Below are 20,303 nucleotides of genomic sequence, written 5' to 3'. Positions count from 1 at the left end.
GGAGACATGCATATCATGCCAAAGATGGTAGACTATTGTGCCTTTTGTCCTTGAGCGGATCTGTTTTCCTTCAGCTTAAAATGTTGGGTTGTTTAGTAAGTCTTTGGCTCCTGCTCAGTGGAGCAGCCGGCGAGGCGAGGTTACTCCATGTCATTGGAATCTGTGCACAATGGACTCAGACCCCCTCCTCCTCCTTAGCACCAGCCTGTGGACCCCTCTGCAGGAGCTCTGGCTTTATCAACCCCTCCTCCCTTTACCCCATCATCAACACAAGGTCCCCACACACAGGAGCCCTCAGTATTAAATGAGAGAGAGAGAGAGAGAGAGAGAGAGAGAGAGAGAGAGAGAGAGAGAGAGAGAGAGAGAGAGAGAGAGCGTCGTTGCCATGGCACCGCCTTTCCTGAGTCAGTACAGCGGTTAAAACACGGTCACTCTCATGGCTTTCGTGTGGGATGTTCAGTGTTCAGTCAGCAATGTTGGTGCGCACCGGCTAAACGCTGCGCCGGTACTCGAGTGTGTGTGTGCGTGCGTGCGTGTGTGTATATGTGTGTGCGTGTGTGTGTGTGTGTGTGCGCGTGTGTGTGTGTGTGTGTGTGTATAACTCAGCTCCGATCCGTCCCGGGATGAGACTTCGCCATCAGCTGTGAGAGGAGGACCATAGTGGAAACACGCGGGGAAAACACACCTGCGGCCGGATGGAAATAGATGGAGGGACAGCAGTGCCGCTGTCGCCGCACTCGATCGATTACTCCACCTCCTCTCGTGGTCCACGGGGGAGCGCGTTCGTAAGCTGATTTAACTCCGGTCGATGTGAATATCTTTCCGGGATTAGAAGGTTATTGGGTGAACGACAATGCCCCGTGGCTCGGTCCGGCACTCCCTGCTATTGTTCGTGCGGCTGCGGACGCAAGGTGCCCGGTCTCCCCCGGTTCATCTCCAGTAGCTGCACATCCTCCTGTGCCCGCTCGCTGCTTCGCTCCGGTCGTCCCCCCCGGTGTGGATAGGATAATATGACTTCCTGGTTCCGCACATACGGCAGCGTCCCTCTGTGTCTCCTGCTCTGCTGCGTGGTGGCTGCTGTCAGCGCTGAAGCCTCCGGCGCCGGTGAGTGGAGGCTCATTAGGGCCAATTACCTAAATCACAACCCAGCAATTAGCCTGCTTCTTGTGTCATGTCAAGGCATCAGCTCCCGTGCTGTGCTCTCCGCAGGGGGCAGATAGCTTCCCTAATGTGCCATGTAAGCGAGCCACTTTATGAGCATAACAATGATATTTCTACACATTTTTCATCGTGGCATATGTTTTGGGGGAGACTGTGGACCTTTGAACATAGCAGACCTAAGCGGTCTCATTTAACATACATCAAAGCCTATTAATTTTTGAAGGGAAACATCTAAACCCACAACCAGGGGACCCACTGGAGAAGCCTAGACCACATCGACCTCTTGTTTCAGTATGTATTGATCAGTTAGAAGTTAAACGCTTCACCTATTCTGAGGTTTGCCAGAGGCCAGGAGTGCTAATTGGGTCAGAGCTGCTTGTTAGTGGGCTGATAGTGGTGCTATAGGACCTGCAGCATTTCTCTGTCCTACATTACAGCCCTGCAACTCACTGAAATGACTCTGGAAAATTGGATTTCAGCAGACAAATCACTCCAATGAATCATTAATCCCACTACAGTAAACTAAAGGTTTATTTTGTGCCCTTTGTTACCCTGTAAAAACCTCCAGTGTCTACATCATGCTGTATTTTTCTCCCAATAATTACATTTGTCACAGTGTTGTCACTCCATTAAAATTAATAATTTGTGTTGCATTCAGAGATTGTCTCACGATTAGTCATCGCTGTGCGTCTGTGTGTGTGGGTGTGGGAAATTATCCTTTGCACCACTCCAACAACTCAAGCACCTGTTCCCACACTCACAGCCGTTTTCCCACTACACGGCTGGCTGATACGTTCTGAATAGCCTCACGTGAGATGCTAAGTGGTGCTTCCGCCATCAGAAGTGTGTGTGAGATCTCTAAATATCCACAGGGGCTCGGCTGCATGGCTAATGAGTGTTGACACACCCTTTCTTTCATATGCTAATCATAGACTCTTCTCTTCATCCCATTTCTCCTTCATCTCTCTCTCTCTCTCTCTCTCTCTCTCTCTCTCTCTCTCTCTCTCTCTCTCTCTCTCTCTCTGCAGTTGACAGTGCATGTTGGTCTCCTAGTGTCACTTCTTGTGCAGATTGCCTCAGGCGTGGACCACAGTGTGCCTGGTGCTTCAAGGAGGTAGGAATGTGTATAAAAAGTGCGTGTTTGAGTGTGACAGGGAGAGGGATAAAAGGAGAACGTTGCAGCATTCCTCAGATGACACACACCGAAGCTTTGATGCCATCCACAGATGCGAATATAATGTGTATGTTCGGGCTTAGTGGCATGCTCTATGACCTGTGTGTGTGTGTGTGTGTGAATGTTTCCATGTGTGCTTTCTCATGCCGCAGCAGAGACAGAGCCACTTTCTATCCATGTGTTTAGTCTAGGCGCTCACACATATCACTGCACTTTTTCCTCAAAGTGTGCCTCTGCCTTTGTGTTAGTCTGTATCTGCTTCCTGGGTGTCAGTCTGTCTTGTAAAGAGCCCACCCCGAATCAACCCTGAGAAGCTGTAAAGCCTTCCAGTGCCACACCAGTCACAAAATATACACATACACACACACACACACACACACACACACACACACACTCACACTCACACTCACACTCACACTCACACTCACACTCACACACACACACACACACACACACACACACACAAACTGCACCGTCTAGACCAGACTGTCAACATGTGTGTGTTTACAGACCTCAGGTGCTTTCCCATCCTGTGAGGCCTAACCTTAACTGACATCATTAAGTGGGGCCGGGCTCGTTGGTGTGTGAAAGCATTCAAACGCCAGATCTCTAACCTCCTACACACACACACACACACACACACACACACACACACACACACACACACACACACACACACACACACACACACACATAGACACACACACAAAATGTCACATAAGCATGCTTGGACACGGTTTGAATAATAACTACAGTGCTTGTAAACATTCATGCTCACTTTTCTCCATTGACATTCAGTGTCAGGAGAAGGGGCAAACTCTGTTAGGAAAGTCCGGGGAAAGTCACTGTACAACCCTCTGGGACAGCATGGTCACATAACTCGCTTCAGTTGTTTACTGCAGACTGTTTTGCTTATCTGCAACAGTATTTCTTTTTTAAAAGGAGCATTAATCTCATTTAATTGCACCATTTTATTCCTTATTTGCGTGATTTTGTTGGTTGTATCAGACTTATTCCAATCAAGCCCATGACATGCTGTGAATACACACATTTAATGATCTAATTTTTTGTTGCGAGTGCTAGTCACTGTGTTTGTGAGCATGTTTCTCACAGAGGAAAGTACCAAAGGTCACTAATCCACTCCAAAGCTGCAATGCATGACGCTGTTGTACTGTACTGTCGGAGGCAGTGGAGTGGTTGGATACAGAAAGATTCATTCAATGAAGCGATGATTTAATCCAATTGGAGCATTTACTCTTTTCTATCTATCAGAGTTGCTACTTTCATTAAAATATACTTTCCTCTGTAATCGGTTTCAGAGATATTAGATCTCGACACAAACAGGACACTTCTTCCTGACACACTGAACTGATGAGTAGCTTCAGAATCACATAATGATATGGTAATGGTTCTCATGTCACTAGGCCTAAACCTACGTCAGAGATCAATACAAACATCATGGAAATGACTGAAACGAAACCAAGGTTGAGTTATTGTGAAACTGGTTTCAACATGCCGTGTGTGAAGTGAACCAGCATGTTTTATCACACTTTACGTTACAGAGAGAGGAGGAGGGTGAAATAACAAATTACACACTCTGTACTCTGGAGTGTGTGTGTGTCTACTTCTATATTTGTGAATGGATGTAGTGGGCAACATTAGAAGAGGAGTGGACAGTAAGTAAGGACTACAGGCTATATTTGGCAGCATTATTGCATCTTGCCCCTTGGGTCACAGAGGATAATGTGGTGTTCAACTTGACCCACTTCATCGTGTCACTTGTTCTCATTCCTGAAATGCGATTATCATGATAACAGCTTAAAATACGGCTTAGTTGTATTATCTCTACAACTGCTTGTAAGCTTTACTGCTCTACTGTGCCTTGTTTAGCATTGTTTGTGTTGCTTTCTACATTTTTTTTTATTGAAAACTGCAAATAAAATATATTAAAAGAAGATCATATGGACAGTTTTCAAAAGTCACCATTTCCCTTCTTTACCAGGACTTCCTGGATGGGGCGGGGCCGAGCCAGCGCTGCGACCTGCCAGTGAAGCTGTTCAGGAGAGGCTGTGATCAGGAGTTCATGGAGCAGTCAGAGATCAAGGTGGAGGTCAACGCCACCATCAGTAGCACACAAGTGTCCCCACAAGACATCAGCATCACCCTCAGACCAGGTAGACGACGGGCAACTCTGGGTTTCTGCCTCGATTGCAACATTTAGTCAAGCATCAAATGGTGTATCTCTGATTTGTACGGTTTTCTTATTGTCTAAGTGTGTTATGAAGCAGCTGAGGTAAAGTTTTAATGAATTATTTCATCATAATATGTGTGTGTCTGCCTAGGTTCAGAGGCCAGCGTCGTAGTGGCTGTGAAGCAGCTGGAGCGTTATTCAGTGGATCTGTACTGCCTGGTTGATGTATCGGCATCTATGCAGGAAAACCTTGATCATGTAGGTGTTCATCAGTGCTGATGTTTTTCACTTATTTTTCTAAAGGAAAGAGTTTATTTCCAAAGGTTTAAACTAATTTCTGGATCATCACAACCTTTTTTTGATGGTTGGAAAAACCCAAGACTTATAAAAACAGTTAACAGTTTGGTATTACATCATTGGGGCTTATGAGATGGCTACTGTCTTTACATTTGGCATTGAATACACTGCAAAAATGTCAGAGCTCAGACCAATTTATTTAAATGTTTATTAAATTATTTAAGATATTTGAATGAATCTCTTTGAAGAAAATGTTTTCTTCTCTTGACCCTTATCCATTCTGTCTCACCCTTTACCTCTTCATGCTTTTTTACTTCTCCCCCTCACCGTCCTTTACTTGCCCTCGGCTGTCCCATTCTGCCTCGGCATGTTTTCTGTGGTCCAGTTGAAGACAGTGGGTGTGGCGCTGTCTCTTCGTATGACGGAGCACTCCTCGGACCTTTGGCTGGGTTTCGGCTCGTTTGTGGACAAACCTGTCTCCCCTTACATCAATGTCCACCCCTCCAAGATCAACAACCCCTGCAGGTAAGACACACCATATGTAGGTTGGATTATTGATTGTTACAAAAGAAAAGTAGGGTTAATCCTCTCTATGTAGAACATTGTGTGAATGTTCGTGCTATGTATAAAATAGATAGTTGACACTTTCAAAGTTTGTCTTGTAATACTCCTCAGCTAACTTTTTCTTCTTTTAATGAGACAAGAAAAGTGGTGATTTGAGTGAGTATTTAAAAATGCATACAAGCAAGCTGCTCCCGTTAGTTGCTCCCATGTGTGACTCAGTGAGAGACTCATCAGTTGTTAGGGGGCAACGAGCTATGCTGTGAGACAGGCTTTTGCCATTCATTTGTCCTGACATCTACATCCTTGAATGTTTCAATCCAAAACTTTCTGGGCCGTCTCCGTCTCTCACCAGTGATTATGAGATCCGCTGTCGTCCAGCCCACGGCTTCCACCACGTCCTGAGTATGACCGGTAATATGAGCGAGTTCACGCGTGTGATCAAACGCCAGCGCATCTCCGGAAACATGGACACACCTGAGGGAGGACTGGATGCTATGCTGCAAGCCGCTGTCTGCCAGGTGTGTATATACACACACACAAGCTGGAAAGTCATGCTCACAAGAGCTACTTGTGTGTGCAACAAAGAGAAACAGAGTTATCTAAATACTTTTTATGGTTGGTCATTTTCAGTTTCCTTGAGAATCTAGGAAATGTTCAGAAAAATTAGGCATTACCCCCAATTTGGTCGTAAGTCTGCACGCTGGTGAAAGAAGCATTTATTCTGGGAGAATGGTGGCACTCTGACTCAGCATTGGATATTATCACTGGAATCCCACTAAGTAATGACACCACTGCTGGGGCATGGCAGACACACAGACACACACACACAGTTGCTTATACTATGGCTGCAGGAGGGCTTTGAGTCACACCATGCAGGGGGGCCCTGAGTAACCAGCCTGCAGGGAAACACCATGGTGGTCATCACTCTAGAAATAGACTCTCCATTATGTCAGGCCTACTTATGAACTCACTGGGTTTCCTTAACTACACACACGCACACACACGCGCACACACACACACACACACACACACACACACACACACACACACACACACTCACATAAACCCATTTATCTCACACTGTCTATGACAAGTCACTGACTTCAAGAGGGAGTCTGTGACTGGTGGAGGAATTTCTGCTGTTTCCTTCAGTTGGGCATTACAGAAAGAGCTGATCACCACGGGAACTAATGTAGCGCAGATGATTAAGATGTTTGAATCTGCAGTTTCTCACCACATGTGTAAAAAATATATTGCATGCACATTATTTCCAGTCTGTGTAAATGTAGTTGAGTAGTGATGTAAGGGGATAAAAATGAGAGAATCTATAAAACTGCTCTCCAGAGACAGAATACACATGATTTACTCACATTACACAACGTCCTGACTCCTCTCCGTCTCTCCTTTAGAGATCGGTGGGTTGGCGACCAGAAGCCAAGCGCCTGCTGCTCCTGATGACCGACCAGCCGTCTCACCTCGCCCTGGATAGCCGGCTGGCAGGGATTGTGACGCCACACGACGGCCTGTGTCACCTGGAAAACAATGTCTACACAGGGAGCACTAGGATGGTGAGAGCAGGAGGAAACTTACACATGGTGGGAAGACAGGCTTAAAAGAGCTGAACCTTGAAATGAGTCTTGTGGATTTTTGTATGGAACAAACAAGATATACCGTGTTAATTTGTGAATGTTAGAGGTTCTGGATGACAGATTTTATTACCTTTGGCTGGTTGTTTTCAGCTGTTTTTTAGTCTAAGCTGCTGCTGTTAATAGCTCCATATTTACTGTATAGAGAAATAGTAATCTTTGTATCTAACTTTTGCCAAGAAAACAAATATGTTTAATTCCCTAAATGTCAAACTACATGCGAACAGAAATGCTTTCCTGAAAAAAGTTTTTTAGCATTTAGTCTGATGGCTGTCTTCTTTTCAGGACCATCCCAGTGTGGGTCTGTTGTCTGATAAGCTGCTTGAAAACCATATGTACTCCATCTTCGCTGTGGAGAAGCAGCAGTACCAGTGGTACAAGGTAATCTTTTCCACACATTTGCACGCAACAGCATACAGTATATAAGTTGGAAAACAAATAGTTTTTAGGCTAGTGAGGCTTCCATAAAGGGGAATTAATTAAAATGTTCACTCTTCTCCCTTTTTCTTCTTTAGGAGTTGGTACGTTTGCTACCTGGCTCCTACCTGGGAAAGTTAGGCCTCTTCCAGGCCCCAAACCTTATAGAGCTGGTGGTGGATGCATACAAGGTACAGAGCACTCACCTCCTTTGCAACTTATTTCAAATTTTTGTCCTCCCTCTGTATATTATTCATCTTTTAGACAACAAGGAGAAGGACAGGGACAAGTGAAGAGAGAAGAGAGCAGCAGCACAGCGTGAGCTGAACATATGAGCCCACACAGTATCAGTTCATAAGTGTTTGTCTGCTGACGCAACATGAACTCGGCTCATAGCACTCATAGCACATTCCTGTTTGCAGCAAAAAAAAAAGGCCTCAGAATAGGTGATACTACAGAAAGTCTGTAATGTTATATTTATAGAGTAGATTGAGGTTTAGGAGTGCACAAAAAGGACAGGCACTTGTAATACAAATTTAAATTCTGAAGTTGAAGACAATGTTTTTGGTCACCAAAGTCCAAATGAAACAGAGAAACACGGATGAGAACAGGAGGTTATGGAGGGGTAAGGCATTGTGTGTGTGTGTGATACTAGTGGTTTGTTCAGTTGGCAGCATTCTAGGCTATAATCTTGCCTCAGGCACAGCGCTCCATTGTTTGCTTCGAGAATCTGCCGAATCCAAAGATCTGGGTGCACAGCCATGCATACGTGCAGACACACACACACACACACACGCGCGCATGCATGCATACACAAGCAGCAGAGCCCGAACAGAAGCTGGCATTATAATAGCTATCAGATCTCCACGGAAACCATAAGTCTTAATCATGGACGAATACAAAGATGCTATTTTTGGCCCCATTTCTTTTCCCCCTGTATTTCACAAAGAAAGAAAGAAAGAGAGGCATTCTGGGGACATGTGACAACTTTAATTAATCACATTTCTGCCTTTCTGTATCTCTTCCTCACTCTTGCCTCATTACTTTTCACTCAGACACCTTACATTCATTACATTTTTAAACTGTCACTGTTTTTCCCACTCCCTTTTGTCATAACCCACATTCCCTTGCAACCAGCATAATACATTGAATTCCTTGATATCAGGCAGTAAAGTTAATGTCGTTTCTTATCTGTCTCCGCACTCGCTCCATCCAGAGGTTGTTGTCGGAAGTGGCAGTATCAGTGTCAGTGGAGGACAAGGCAGTCAGCAGGTACTGGGTGTCTGTGTCTCCTCTCTGTCCCAATGGATCCACCGTAAAGGACGAAAGTTGCTCGGGAGTGCAGCCCGGCCAGATGGTAAACACACAAGCGTACCTTCAGAAAAACAACAAAATCAAAGCACACATGCGGTTAAAACAGTGCCAGAATTTAGCTGAATGTTACTCGTTTTTGTATGGAAATCTTTGATTTAAGATCCTGGATATATCACAGGAAATGTATTGGTTGTATTGGATTACTTTGACACATACAAACACACTCACACACGTCACTGAGAGCTAAAGATTTGGTAAATAATCCGAGTTGAGCGGATTACAGGCAGTTTTTAACAGGGAAACATTGCCATGTGATTCCATGACTTATTCGTCCTAAAAATCCTTACCTTACCCAATATGAGAGCCTTTATGCAAATAAATAGGACATTTATATTCAGAAATAGGTCACTGGACATCTACTGTTTTCATACCTGTTCCATTTATCCACAGAGAGGAACACTTTAAATAGTCTGCACCACTGCAGAGGAGCTTTTCTACTGCAGTAGTAATGATAATACAAAAGACTACTCTTTTAACACTCCTCTCCCCAGTAACCTTTTGGGGCTCTTAACTTTATTCCAAGATACTTAATGATTGCTCTATAGTTACTCCATTGTGCTAATAGACTGAAGTCCAGCCCTTTAATCCATGGGTGGATTAAAGTGAATTATGGAAAGTACCCACACTTACCAGAATGGGAATCAAGTGAAAGGCCTGCCTGTAGGTTCAAAGCTTTGGCATGCACAACTTTCCACATAATTATTCACACAAAGCATCACACTTAGAATCCACTTCCTGGTCCCTGATGTTAGATAAGTAACCAGGAAGTATTTAAGTCTTATCAGAGATTGCCAAAATTATACTATGAAAGGTGGCTCATTTTAGGACTTTCGTGGGGAAAAATATTTGTTTACACTCAGCGGCATTTCTCTGGATCTGTGTAGGATCTCTAAAGCAACAGCAGACTCTTGAGAAATAAATGGTTGTTGAATAGTCAATCCTTCATTTGTTTTGTTGGTATGTTTACCAGCCACGACAGCGACGCTGGCATTGTTTTCAACTTGTGTGGTATTCATTTTTCTGTCCGTCTGTGGAAATATTTTGTCACCACGATAGCGTCGCAACCGTGCCAGATGCAGTCATAACACTTTACAGATGTGTAGTTGAGATCTAAATGAAGGTCGAGTTTAAAGATGGATGCAGTCCTACCAAGCGTGCCGGGAGATAGTTTTTAATCTGTCTTGCCTTACATGAATATTTGTCACAATGTCCCCTTTCTAACAGGGAAGACAACAGAATAAGCTATTTTTATTGATTTGTTTCTCCGCAATTTAGATTTTCAGTATGTCAGGACTTGGTGATTGCAGTCTTACCTTTAATATTGTCAAATGACTCTACCAATCTATCGAGTCTGCAGACATGCCAGCAACTCTGTGAGGCTGTATTTAGGCACAGCAGCGGTGGTAAAGTAAAGTATTGGACAAATTAAAATCTTGACCTGATGGCGCTAGAGAAAAAAAGAAGGGAATCACGAAAGTTACTAGGATTCATTCTCTGGGCGCTATGAATGTCTGTTCTAAATTTCATGGCAATCAATCCAATAGATATTTCAGTCTTGACCAAAGTAGTGATTAACCTTTTTATCTTCCCATGCAGGTTTACTTCAATATCACTATCGGAATGCACTCTTGTCCTGACGATGCTGAAGATGAAGACGTAACAGTGTTGGTTCGACCTGTGGGATATAACGAGTCCACCGTCATTAGGATCCACTCTAAATGCGGCTGCAGTTGTGGACCAATGAGGCGCTGCAATGACGACAGCCAATGCAAAAGTAGCTCCAATCAGGAGCAGAGGCCAGATCACGGACTAATTAAGGACTCAGACAGAGATTCAAACTGGAATTGCAGAACGGACGGGTCTGATGTGGACTGCAGTGGTCGGGGAGTGTGTGAGTGTGGGAGGTGTGTGTGCGAGCAGACCAGGCTTGGCACAGTATATGGGAAATACTGCGAGATAGACGACTTCTCCTGTCCTTACGAAGGGGGACTGCTGTGTGGAGGTGAGCTTCAAAATTATATATTTTGAACATCTAGTTCCTAAAAAACATACACAGTCTGCAATTTTTCTCTTTGCTTTTGTATCACTCTTTCAGGGCGTGGTGTGTGTGTGTCAGGTGAGTGTGTGTGTGAGGACGACTGGACAGGTGATAGCTGTGGTTGTCCCATCTCCACGGCAAACTGCCAATCAGCCAACGGCTTGCTGTGCAGCGGGTGGGGCAGATGTACGTGTGGCAAGTGTGTGTGCGACGATCCCCGACGCTCTGGAAAATTCTGTGAGAGATGTCCTGCTTGCCAAAGCACCTGCCAATCATACTGGTACGTGTCGGTTTGTATTTGCTACCACAAAACATGATGGGAGCTCTTACAGAACTATTTGTAGCTGAAGCTGACGCAGTTGCACTCTCTCTCTTTCTCAGGAAGTGTGTGGACTGCCACTTGTCTCACGGCCTCACACAAAAAGAGGCTGGACATTGCAACAACACTTGTGCACCACTGGTGGGCTACATGGATGTTGTATCAGGTACAGCTGCTCTGAAGACAATTTTACACATGAGCTTTGCACCATTTGCAATTTGGTGGATCTGAGGAAAGACTATGATGCATTCAAATTAGGTTTATTTTGATGTCTGGGCTTCCTTCTTGTCAAAAAGATTCAGCCTCTCATTTACTATTCCAATTAGAACTTAAAGAGTAACTTAACAGCAGGTCAAAGAATTTGTTGTAAAGTTAGGTCAATATCCGGATCCACCGGTTCGGTCCGGTGTCTAAACCGGTTTGAACCAGTATTTGTCGTTAAGACACTTTCTGGTGAATTAAAAATAGGCAACCTGTGCCAATGGTGTCACAGCGCTAACAATAGCATCACCCTACGGCGCTAAATGTATTGCATTAGTAATAAGCATAATGACAACATGACTAAAATAATATTATGTTTGTTTATAAACGGACTAACGAAGCTGCCATGCCGAGGCAGGTAACATGAAGGAGATATTCATCAGAGGTGGGTGGGAAGATGAGCATGGCAGCGCAGGTTGTGTTTTGTGTTTAGGAAGTTAATGACAAGACGAGAGATGGTAGAGAGAGCGTCTTAAAGAAAACTAAAACGTAAAAGTCATGGACGGCTGTCAAGTGCGACACCGAGAGCGGAAATTTGGTACACCAGTTCAGTCCACTCTGTGGCTTAATATCAAACAGTTTAAAAAAAAATTATGCCGGCTCAACCCTAGTCTGTTGCACCTCTGACAACACCAAACCATGATGTCACAATGCATGGACACACCCTGCAGTGCACTTCTACATCAAAACAATGAGCCAAAAGAGCCAAAAAGGTGCAGTAGAAAAGGTGCAGTGAGGGCAATTGCAGAGTTGGGTGACAATTCTGTGGATTTGTCACTACCAGGGGTACATTTCACATTACAGATGGTAATTTGACCCCTTGTTACAGAACTATAGAAATATTGACTGGTACAGATTTAAGGTAAAAAATTAAATAGCTTTAAAACACAGCAGCTTTCTTGTGATGCTACTCTCACTGATTCTTTTGTTTGAAATAATCCTGGAGGATTTTCACTAGGCCTTGGAGCTTAATGTGTCTGGACTGAATAACTTACTTCAACTCTCTCTCTTTCTCTCTCTCTCTCTCTCTCTCTCTCTCTCTCTCTCTCTCTCTCTCTCTATATATATATATATATATATATATATATATATATATATATATATATATATATATATATATATATATATATATATATATATATTCAGGCCAAGCAGGGGAGATGTGGATTCAGTGTATGTACATCAGTAATGACAGCTGTCGCTATCGGTTTCAAACAAGCTCACAGTCTGGTCAGACTCAGCTTCACATCAGCACAAGACCAGGTATAATGTCAACACACACATCTCACACATGCCTTCATTCGAGGTCACTTCCATTGCTACCACTGCTGCTCTACTGCACCCTGATGTATTTGAGTCAGCAAGCCTGCTGTCAGTTTTACAGCTGTATTTTACATTTTCCCCTCAGTTCCCAGCTCTCCTTCCTAATTTTCATAGCCATACACTCACATACACACACACGCACATGCACACACACAATTTAAAAGCACTAATTCACACATACCCTGGGTTACACACACACACACACACACACACACACACACACACACACACACACACACACACACACACACACACTCACACACTCACACACATTATTGCACATCCAAGTGTTACAGTTCATCCCCGCCTTCCCGATTTTTGGAACAGCACCGGTCATTGTGTGTCCCCCCCTCCCATCTCCCCCTTTCCCCTCACCTCCACCCCTCCACCCAACGGGACACTCTCTTCCGGCTCACGCCCACTCCTCCCGGGTGCAGCAGGAGCCAGGTTTCCATGGTAACCCTGTTACAAAATGTCAGAGCACTCTTTGGGCTCTTTGTGTTGAGCAATGAGCCCGTCATCCACACATGCTCCCCAGCAGATTCACAGCCAGCTGACTGTTCAGTGCAACAGCACTGGCACAGCTGCCACTGACCGAGCTGTGTAAGAGTGTCTGTTTGTTTGTACGGAAAATAATTAAGTATATTACTCAAGCACAACTTTGAGGTATTTGTATTTTATATGAGTATTTCCATGCTACTTTATAATTCTACTCCTCACTTCCAGACATAAAACGTAGAGCGTAAAAAACGTTTTTCTAACCCATCACAAAGAAAGGAATCCTGTATCCGTTCCTCAAAGTGAAACCTCATGTGTGTGCCCACAGAGTGTGCCAGCAACAGTCGGCTCGTAGGAACATTCCTGAGTGTGTGTGCTCTGACGGTGCTGTGCGGGCTGGTGGTGGTGGCCGTGTCCCGGCTGCTGCTACAGAAGAGAGGCATGTCACCAGGGGGCGCTGCTGAGGACGCACCCTATCACTGCACTGGAAAGGTTCGCTCTCTGAAGTCAAGTATGCTTGAGGCACTCATCAGCACAGCAGGGTTTTAATTGAGATGTTCCTGGAGCCCCAGATGTATTAGGGACCACTTAATTGTACAGGATATGTTTGTTCCTGTGTTCTGTTGGCTGAAACCAGGAGTGAGAATTCTGAGTCTGCTGTCAGAGGTACAGCTGTATTTTACATTTCCTCTCAACTCCCTGCTCGCCATCTACTGCGTCCAGATTTGTGACTTTCTAATGATGTACAGCACCTTTGAGAAGAAGGAAACGATGGAAATTACCACAGGGGGGTTTTCTGGAGATATATATGCCTAAACTGGTGTGAACGTGTTTGGAAACCTCTCATTTATTCTACATGGTTCACCACAGATCATGGTGATCATAATTACATTAGCTGGGAGTTTTGCAAGTATTGTAAAGCTGTATATACTTCCTCAAAGACTACATGATGTAAAAAAAAAAGGTTACTCTCCACTTCTTAAGCTGAACATTTATAAAATCCACCTAAAATGAGCTGCTGTTACTAAAGAGATTTTATATTTCTTTACTAGTTGCATGGACACAGTCTATTGAAACATTTTTATAAAGTCTTCTGTTACAACTTAACCCATGTAAAGGATTAAAGGACATTACATTTGATTTTTCATGTCCTAAAATCTATAGCAATACAACACTAAATCGAGTATCATGTTTTGGCTTGAGTGTGTCTGTGTATATCCAGGATGCATGCATGTGTGTGTGTGTGTGTGTGTGTGTGTGTGTGTGTCTTGCTATTACTGACTGCATTTTTTTCACTATTCAGGACCTGTCATTCATCCCAACAACCAACGAGAAGACTGTTACTTACAGGAGGGACCGTCCACCTGACCGCACTGTGGAGATGCACATCCAGGTTCCCAAGATGCCCCTCGGTGACCCCTGGCAGTGCTAGGTAAAGGCCAAAGGTCAAGGTTGGAAGAAAGTCAGTAGAGCCATGAAGAAGGAGAGTCAAGTAAAGACTTCTGCTTCTAAATCTTGGTAAATCTTCAACCAGCTGCACGTGGAGACTGATAATGATGAACTAAACTATGAAACCTCCATGGGATCACTTTTGTTAAATGAACTGACCAAACTCTCATCGACTGTGTGACTAATGAGGCCAGTAACCCAAAACTAAGAGCACATGTCCCCCACCTCCTCCTCCTCTGCAGCAGGAGGGAGGCTGCTTCTTCCACAGGGTAAAGGGTGATCATTCCTCGCTTTTTAGCCGTGCAGCTCTAAGTTATGTGTGTGTGTGTGTGTGTGTGTGTGTGTGTGTCAGAGTGCGTGTGTGTGTGTGGAGCAGCTAGATGCATATATGCTCTATACAGGCTTTCTATTTATGATTTTATAGTAAAACACTACATGTTTGACGTTTCTGTGATTGTGTGACACTCCAAATCTACAACTGAACTATTTCCCTGCTGTCTTACTCTGCCTTCCTGTGGCCAGCTTGAGGTACAACATTTTGTCTCTAATAATACTGTCAACACATTACTGACCTCAGCTGTACTGCCTTGGGATTTAAGTGACAGAGCAAACCAATGACGCTGTATGCCTGTTTTTTTATTTCATTTGTGACATACCCTGTCTTCTAGTTTCTTTGTTGTATTTTGTTTTTGTTAACTGATCAACTGCATTGCAAATTATTCTTACTTTATGGCATTTATCTATCATGATAAGTTAAAATATAGTTTTATGTGTTTTTGATAATCTGGTTAGACTTGCACTAGAACAGTTGTGTTGCATTATACTACTGAAGACTGTGTGGTCTCTGGGGTAGGAGAGCTGTGTCGCTGGGTTTGAAATGATTGGTTTGCGATATATTGGGCATTAGAAGGCATCTATCTACGACTACGCATTAAATGCATTTAAAGCTAATTTAACAAATCCACAACACTGGAATAACAATGAACTGAAAAAGTTTAAAGTAATCAACATACTGACAATTAATGGCAACAGCATCATCAAACCCTTGCACGTGTGGCCTCTCTAACAGAGACAGAACCACAACTGTGTCTGCATACATCTGCTGATCATCCCAGTGCCATTACTGACGAGCTTAGACTCAACAAATCAGCTCTGAAGGTACTGAGAGCAGAGGTGGAACTACACCCCTCATGCACTTGATCATCTGGATCCAGAGTGCCGGTTGCATCTTGTGAGACTTTCGCTTCCCCAATCCTGTTTCTTCTTTTTAATTTTATTCAACACATTGTTGTTTACAGCAATAGCTGCTCTCTTTTACTGTAAGTCAGGAACACTAATTATTATTTATTGTGATTTTATTATTAGTTTTTTTTAATATATGTGAATTGTGCTATTTTATGATAAGGCTACCTGTATTACAGGTAGTGAGTACTGTTTGTGTTTATGAAGAGCGGTCTCTAACCATGAGAATAATTCAGCAATAAGGTTGTAATCATCTCATCTAACCGGGCACTGAGTTCGGAATAACAGCACTTTTCTGTGTAGTTTTGCTGTCAATTAATGTGACTAGTTGTGTAGCATGAATTTTTTCATCACAATAAAATGTGCAAGATTTTTTTAATCATTTCTTGAGTACTTTAGCTTTTCTGAACCAACAGGTTGTATAGAAATTCATGTTAGTGTGGTGAAACGTGACCATATTCATTATAAGGCAGTAACTAATTAGGCTGTCTCATTTGACAGCTAGTATATTTTTAAATGTATATAAAGTCAATGTTTTCAGTTCAGTTGAACGTACAGCTTTGTGCAAATCTTGAAAATATATATATTTTTATCAAGGTGTGACCAACGCATGTGGTCCAAAAAACTGGTGTCTGTATAAACTGAACACTAGGTGGAGTTGCTCACTAGGGTATGAGATGAGTGTTACTGATCACTGTAAATATTATAGATATAAATATAAGCAATAACAGAAAGTGTGCAAAATACAATGTTTGATAAATGATTCGATATTATTTCTTCAATAGTGCAGCTCTGACTTGAAATCGTTTCAGAAGCTTAATCAGGCAAATTTAATTTTCACACTCCTGCTATAGGCCTTAGTTATATTCAAATGAAATATGACTTCTATTTGTAACCGATTTAATGATGCATATCTGTACAAACAATGTCTGATAGACCTACAACCAAAATCAATGAATCAAATCAGTCAGTTTTAGAAATACGATGAATGGATAAACTTCACGTGCCTAAAATATACATTAAATACTCTGATTAATTCTAGCAGTTAATTTGTGTGTATGTTTTTCCTGGTTTTCAAAAAAGTTATTAGATATAAGCTATGTTTTATTTCTTTATTCCTCGTAAAAAATATATATTCTTTTCTGAAAAAAGGCTTTAACGACTATCAGCTTTAACGAGCAACGAAATATGTCCAAATATTGTCCTGTTTCATTGAGTTATAATTCATAATCATGACTTACAAGCAGAGAAAAATCATAAAAATGTAGTCTTTTAACCAAACATAATAAAAAAAACTATAACGATATAGCATAACCTTAAATTAAAATTAATTAATTAATAATTAATAAGCGTGATTATGACCAAAAATAACGCAAATAATTATATGACAGGCCACTTGTTTCATTTCCAAAAAAAAATATTTTTTAGAATAAATTAGGCGCATATGTTTTCAAATAACACAAGTCTGATAAGCTGTAGAGTACAAATTTATTTTTTAAGAAGGCTACAAATGAGATGAGGTAAGGACACAGAGTTCATCCACAGCTGAAGTTCATCATAAAGTGCCATTTCAATGTTTAGGTTTCCAAGAAAACACACTCCATACAAGCCGATACAGTGTTATCGAATGCCCACTTGTTGCTTTGTAAATCATTTCACCGCCCTCTGTCCCTCGGTGGTTTGGACAGTCTGACGAACCTGTACCCCGGGAGACTGGCTCGGGCTACCGGCCAGGCTATTGTCAGTGTCGCTGCTCCCTTTACCGAGTCCCGGTTCCGCGCCATCCTCTGAGCCCTCCGCGCTGTGCGTCCTCGCGTGCTTGTTGAGGTGGTCGGAGCGCATAAACCGTTTGTGGCAAGTTGGGCACTCGAATCGCTTCTCCCCAGTGTGCGTGCGTAAATGCCGCTGGAGCTCGTCGGAGCGCGTGAAGCGTTTCCCGCAGAATAGCCAGTTGCAGACAAACGGCCTCTCCCCAGTGTGCCAGCGCAGGTGAGCCTTCAGGTGAGAGGTCTTGCCGTAAACTTTACCACAACCCGGGATGTGGCAGCTGTGCAAGCCCCTGCGCCGCGGACTCGTGCCCCCCTGGCCGAGGCTCTCCGCCTCCTGGCAGTTCGGACAGTCGCACGTGGCTCTGCCAGAGTAGCGCCTTGAGGAGGAACGGGAAGATGCGGGTAGAGAAACGACGGGAGTTCCTGTCAGAGCAGGTGCCCCCGTCGTTGTAGACTCTGTGTAGGTAGCATGAACAGGGGGCCTGAAGCCGTCAAACAGGTGCTGAGTGGCGGGGTGCAGGTGCTGAGAGGCCCCGGGGCTGAAGGCCGAGCTGTAGTCAGTGCTGTAGCCGCTCAGAGGAGAAGGTAACCCGGCCGGGCTCTGTGTGTCCACCCAGCTGGTTCCCATGTCCCACCAAGCAGCAGACCCGTTACTGACATCTCCCACTGGCTTGAACCACGAGTCGTAGGGATGCGCGTGCATCCTCGGATAAATCCCGGCTATGCCTTCCACCGACGAGGGGAATTTGGTCAGAAACACAGACCGCTGTGTGTGCGAGGGATCGGGAGCACTGTTTTCTGATGGCACGGAGGTCTGGTACATCGAAATGTCATTTCCAAAAGGCGAGTTGGCAGTGGTCACTGAGAAAGCGCTAGAGGTTTCCGTAAAGCCCGTCCCGTTACTCCTGGAGGGAACCCCGACGGGGGTGAAGCAAGCCCCAAGGTTGCTGGTACCCGTGGCGCCTCGTTTCCACGGGTGAAACCCCTTCACGTATCCCGGAACACCATCGGAAAGAGCAGGGGAGCAAGAGGGGCTGGACTCACCGATTCTGCTGCAGGTGGCGGCCAACATTGCCAGCGGTGTGCTGCCGAGCCGGGGCTCCTCCTGTGGGGAACACAGACATTATAGGCCTGCCATTCCAAAGTCATGGCCAAACATAATGTGTGCGTAAAGACGCACCAAATATTAGATTCATCTAGTGTTAGTCACTCGATCTGCGTAAAATAATTGGCCTTGCAGATTAAAGATTAAAGTCATGTGGATTATTAATGTGGCATAGTTTAATTTTCACAAACAGTGTGCCTCTGGCCTCACATTATGAATAACAAATAACATGGATATATATGTTAATGACATCAGATTAATCACATTATAAGACGGTTTCTAAAATCAAATATTTTTCTGTGCCTCTTCCTTTTATAAACATTTAGAGAAACACCTTAAAGTGCGAAGTTAACTGGGCTCCCTAATACCACAGACTCACTGAGCCATTTAAGGATATTATAACATCATATAACCAATACTTTAGAGATTTCTTGGATATGGATGTTCAGTAAACACATAGAGAAGCAAACTTACCCCTAGCAGTGTAGCAGCCATGGTCTCTCCGTGTGTGTGTGTGCGCGCTCGCGGTGACTGAATGTGATGAGTCTGCGTTTCCTCTCCGACTGCTTCAGTAGTTGTGACTTCTTCGTGCCTTTGAAGTGCCGCTAAGAGTCCGAGGACCAATCAGAGAGCAGCTCAGACTGTCACTAAACATTAGTGCTCGAGGTCGTCGTAAATTTGAAAAGTGAGGTCTCGCGACTCTGGCGTGCTCCAAATTGCAGAGAGAAAATATGAAAAGAAAACACGAAGTTCAAGACACTAAATTCAGTTTGACCAGAACACACACCCTTCACACTAACTCACTCTCTTCACTTCAAACAGTCATGACTGAGCTTGTACATGTGCCATCATTTGTTATTAGACATGGTGGCAGTTTTAATTAGCAGTTATCAAGTGTTTGTTTATTTAACCGTTTTTTTGTTTTATTTATACAGAGCTCAAACACCAAAAGGCTCCATTATGAACCAGGAAAAGTGGGGGGAAATGGCCACTGGACCTTAAAGATCCAGGTCACTGGGGGAACCAATTCAATTTCAAATTTGTACATTTTTGCATAATACCCATAATTTAACCAACAAAAAAGATAGCAATTGAAAAACTCAAAAGCAACAGCACTTTCCAGATGGAGGAGCACTTTGTGGACAGTTAAGACAAACACGTTTTAGTGTGTTTAGGTACCTTACATGTTTCAGACAGGAAGCTTTTGTTTCAGCTAGACAGCCTGATGTTGTTGTTTTTGCTGATGTTGTGAAGCCATACAGAGATGAATGCTGATGAATCAGAGGCAGGCCCGGACCATCCCATCCTGTCCCTGGGGCGTATCTAGTCAGCCCTGGGGCAGGGAGGGGAGGACACCACCACTGCCTCCACAATTTTATCTCATTCAACACAAAACAATGTTGTCTTTCAAAAAATACCTCTTCCTGTGCTTTCCTCAATTCTATAGATCATTTAAATACTCGTCCTGGCTCAGA

The 20,303-nt window shown here is 43.7% G+C and overlaps 2 protein-coding genes across 2 annotated transcripts; one reads left to right on the top strand and one right to left on the bottom strand.

Annotated features, from left to right (window-relative positions):
• Positions 1-161: 161 nt before the first annotated feature.
• itgb8 (integrin, beta 8) lies at positions 162-16,336 on the top strand. Its single transcript, XM_068702540.1, has 16 exons — positions 162-1,104; positions 2,190-2,275; positions 4,338-4,509; positions 4,678-4,784; positions 5,209-5,348; positions 5,740-5,905; positions 6,797-6,955; positions 7,319-7,414; positions 7,549-7,641; positions 8,667-8,807; positions 10,421-10,826; positions 10,920-11,142; positions 11,244-11,347; positions 12,589-12,705; positions 13,592-13,755; positions 14,567-16,336. The coding sequence occupies exons 1-16, from the start codon at positions 1,011-1,013 to the stop codon at positions 14,693-14,695; spliced, it is 2,397 nt and encodes a 798-aa protein (XP_068558641.1). The 5' UTR covers positions 162-1,010; the 3' UTR covers positions 14,696-16,336.
• A 1,081-nt stretch (positions 16,337-17,417) lies between these two features.
• On the bottom strand, positions 17,418-19,425 carry sp8a (sp8 transcription factor a). The gene is made up of 2 exons (XM_068702522.1): positions 19,303-19,425; positions 17,418-18,828 (listed from the first exon to the last, which is right to left on the bottom strand). The coding sequence occupies exons 1-2, from the start codon at positions 19,321-19,323 to the stop codon at positions 17,605-17,607; spliced, it is 1,245 nt and encodes a 414-aa protein (XP_068558623.1). The 5' UTR covers positions 19,324-19,425; the 3' UTR covers positions 17,418-17,604.
• Positions 19,426-20,303: the final 878 nt, after the last annotated feature.

The sequence above is a fragment of the Cebidichthys violaceus genome, unplaced genomic scaffold, assembly GCF_023349555.1.
Source record: "Cebidichthys violaceus isolate CVI_PGR_0920_01 unplaced genomic scaffold, fCebVio1.0.p SCAF_85, whole genome shotgun sequence".
NCBI classification, from domain to species: Eukaryota; Metazoa; Chordata; class Actinopteri; order Perciformes; family Stichaeidae; genus Cebidichthys; species Cebidichthys violaceus.
The sequence above is the reverse complement of the archived record's forward strand: the minus strand, read 5'-3'. Positions and strand labels throughout refer to the sequence as shown.